This window comes from Porites lutea, chromosome 12 (genome assembly GCF_958299795.1).
Source record: "Porites lutea chromosome 12, jaPorLute2.1, whole genome shotgun sequence".
NCBI lineage: Eukaryota > Metazoa > Cnidaria > Anthozoa > Scleractinia > Poritidae > Porites > Porites lutea.
In genome coordinates, this window is record NC_133212.1 from 23337294 (window position 1) to 23341087 (window position 3794).

Here is a 3794-nt window from a genome sequence, read left to right on the forward strand (position 1 = left end):
TGTCTGTTGCAGTGTGACAGACATGCTCCGCTTATTTGTGTTGTGTGACAGTGTTACTAGTGACGTAACAGTGACGTAATCGAGCAAAATATGTACGTGATTTTCCTAATAGCTGGCCTTGATGAAAACCCCTAAAGGTCACAACAAGCGCACATGATCAATATATGACCACTTATTGAAAAACAAAACTGTCTGTACAAGGTCAAAACTATTGCCTAGTTTCGATTCTAAGAATCGAATTTTTTTTGACATATTTAAGTTTACAGAATACAAATCAATCTAGAGCAAATCAAAATCAGAAGATTATGTACTTCTTGTAAAATATTAAAAACATCGAGAACAAAACCGATATAACCTTTTATGGACAAAAAAACTAAAAGCGTGCGTATTGTTTACGTTCATGTAAGAAGGATTTCTCTAAGCTGGATCAATATCTTGAACGGCTCTCACACGTGTTTCACTCCTGAGGCTTCAATTAAGAGCCACACGCACGAAAAGCAGGGAGGTTTTTTTAAAATAGTACAATTACGGACAGAAAGTTACAGCATTATAATGTTAAATTTAGCTAACATCTCATAACCATTTCAAGATGTAAATAGAAACATGATAAAGGGTGAATAACAGTTCGATAGGCAAAAAAAACAATTCTAGACTGTTCGCTGAAATCCGTCAGTGCTTTGGACTGCTTCCAGCTGTGCTTCACGGATAAGCGAACGGTAGGGCTTGTCTCAGAGAGCGTTTCAGTTTCTTTTACGGTTCATACAGTTCCGCTTCTTTTCCGAATTTGGTAATACAACTTCCTATTTGTTTATTGACCCCGCCCTTGATATTAAAGTGTCCTGAGGTCAATTCGTTCCGCGTTAACCTGTTAGGCGTGCTTCCGTTAGAAAACAATTTAAATTTTCTTTATCTTTTTGATAACTATAAATTTCACTGAGTTGTGCGGAACATAAAGCGGAACTGATAAAAGTTGTTCCTCCTGAATGCCATAGCCTTCTTTTCGCATTAGTATTAGGGAAGCGATAAACATACGTTCGGCTGATCCATGAGATTTAGCCGAAAAAAATCCACGGATGAAATCAGTAATGATCAGTCTGGAATTCAACTTTTTAAATTATTTTTTAAAGTTTTCACGAAGTACCTCAAGATGTAAAACTAATGTTCTTGTGGTTTATGCTACCGGTGCGAGAGGTTTTATACTCGTATTTAGCTTCTTCCTGCGGGGCTGGCGCCAATTTTTATTTCTCCTTTTTTGTGGTTATTTTTTATACAGCGCGAGAGGCGCACGATTAAATCGCGAGATCGAACCAACACGCACGCTCATCCTCGAAATTTCTTCAAAACAAGCGCAGGCTAGCATCCTCAGTTCAAACAAAAACGCTTAATCCAAAGTCTCCTAGCATTCGGGGTTAGAGGCATTTATCCGCAACAATTTTCTTTCCACACTCCTTGCCTTATAAGGTAAACGTAAACGAAGTGGATCGAATTTTACACCTGTCGAGCAGAGAAAGCACGTAATATTGTTTGAAAATTCAACTCACGATCTGTAAATATCAGGCTTCACCTTTTCGGAAAGAGCACTAAATACAAACATTTTAGCCTTAAGTTAAATTCGAAAATTGCAAGCAGTTTGCTGTTTGCTATTCTTCAATTATATCATTAAAAAAGACATAAGTTTAACCTGGTCGCAAGACGTGAGGACGAATCCACCAGACATCATACAACTTATACGTGACCGCGTGACAGACAGATGATTATTTGACAGCTAATTTATGTACGTTAACAAATTGCTTAAGGCAAAAACTATAACAGTATATACAAAAGTTTTCAAAATCCGAGCAAAAGCTTCACGTGAATTTAAAAGAAACGGTTTTCGACGAGGAAAAGAGTTATGAAGGACTACGTGAAATTTTCACATTTTGTTTCCGGTGAGAAACATTCAGTTTTAGTCAAGTGCGGTTAAGTTCACAGACGCAGTGATAAACAAAACAATACAAAGGAAGTATGCTCGAGCTTTCTCAGAACAACAAGTCAATATCAAAACTGAAAAAAAAAAAGCCCAAGCCCGGGAAACGTGGGCGAGTAGGCAGGGCGGTACCAAGTTAAACAAAACTTTCGACGAAGGGCTGACTTTTTCCTTTGTAAAATATTCATGCAATACTTAATGGTTTGGTAGGAAATTTATTAACGGTGTTACATGTTCCGGTGATATTTTTACTTTAAACTTCCGAATGCAATTTCTGTTTTTATTTCATTTCATTTTTTTTCCTTCGATCAACTTGATTTTCTCCGATTTTCTTGTTTTAACTGGAGAAGATCAATCCATACGAAGCCCTCTGAACTAGCGAAAATTCTACCCTTCTCTAGCATGTACAAAAGAAATCGTATTTAACGAATCGAAACGAGCCCGCAAATGAATCGAAATTTCGCGCTTCTTGGGTCGCCAAGGAAATACCGCTTTTGTTTTCTGCATGTTTTCCGCTTGACGTCAGAGATAAATACATGCAATGTCACGTGCCGAGGAAAGCCATCAAAAGTAACCAATCATTAGTCACGAAAGAACAAAGTGCAAGTTTTCAACCAATCAAATTTTAATGACATATGCAGAACGAAAATAGAAAATGACAGAAGGGACATAAAGAGGTGCCTTACCCACGGAAATAAAAGTTGCGTATGAAAAATTCACCGAGTTATCTGGATTGCTTGAGTCAGCTGATTTTCGTAACATTACAATCGAACACTGCTTCTTGAATGGAAGCATCATTTTATGACGAAGAAAATATGCCGGCAACATCTACTTCTCAAGGATCAACCTACGATAAAGGCAAACTGAAGCTAGATTTTTCGTCGACGAACACGCGGCGGCAAACTTCACTTGATGGCGCTGTTTTAACGTCTCCTGACTTACATTTACTAACTTTGGGTTCTCCTGAATTGGAAAAGTTAATCATGGGTTATGGAGGTATCTTGACAACTCCTACTCCGAGTCAGTTGTTCAAGGGAACGTCGTCAGTCACAGAACAACAAGAAATGTACGCGCGGGGTTTTATGGAGGCATTGCAACGGCTTCACGATCAACAGGAACCGTCAAGTCAGGTGACAAATGTACCTGTTACGCAGAACGTTCTAACTTCAGCCGGACAAGGTCCTGTTAACCCGCCGTTTGCTACAGTTACCGGGATAAATAATACGAGGAGTACAGTCGCTAGTACTACTCCAATGCTCGCGACCGGTACCTCGACAATTTCGACTCAGTCACTTCCGCTGGTTTCGTTACAATCTTCTGGCGCCGCAAACCAAATTTTTCCTGACTTTCAAAGGGCCGCGGCGGTTCAGTTTGAACCTAGTACAAGTTACAGTCAGCTTTTGAACGTGCAAATTCCACCTCAACAGCCACGATTAACGAACGTAAAGATCGAGAACGAATCACAAGTTGTGCCAGGAACGCCTCCTCTTCCACCGATCGATTTGGCGTTACAGGAAACGGTGAAGAACGAGCGAAAGAAGCAGAGAAATCGTGTCGCGGCGTCAAAATGCCGAAAGAGAAAACTAGAAAAGGAGGCAGACCTTGAAGATAAAGTGACCCAACTTAAGGGAATCAACACAAAACTTCACGCCGAAATCAGCGCACTTAAGAGGCAGGTATCTGATCTGAAGCTTAAAGTTATGGACCATGTGCAAGGCGGCTGCGAGATCATGCTTTTGAATCAGCCACAGGGTTTAGCGGTGAACTAATAACAGACTGATGGAAGTCTAGTTTTTAATATACAGAGTTTTCTTGTGTGTTCTTCGCT

At 39.8% G+C, this 3794-nt stretch overlaps 1 protein-coding gene across 1 annotated transcript in view; it reads left to right on the forward strand.

Moving 5' to 3' along the window:
• Positions 1–2642: 2642 nt before the first annotated feature.
• LOC140921461 (transcription factor Jun-like) overlaps positions 2643–3794 on the forward strand; it is a 2432-nt gene continuing 1280 nt past the window's right edge. Inside the window, exon 1 of the mRNA XM_073371464.1 lies at positions 2643–3794. This exon is cut by the window's right edge and continues 1280 nt beyond it. Coding sequence (XP_073227565.1) covers positions 2752–3735 — 984 coding nt within the window. The 5' untranslated portion in view covers positions 2643–2751 and the 3' untranslated portion in view covers positions 3736–3794.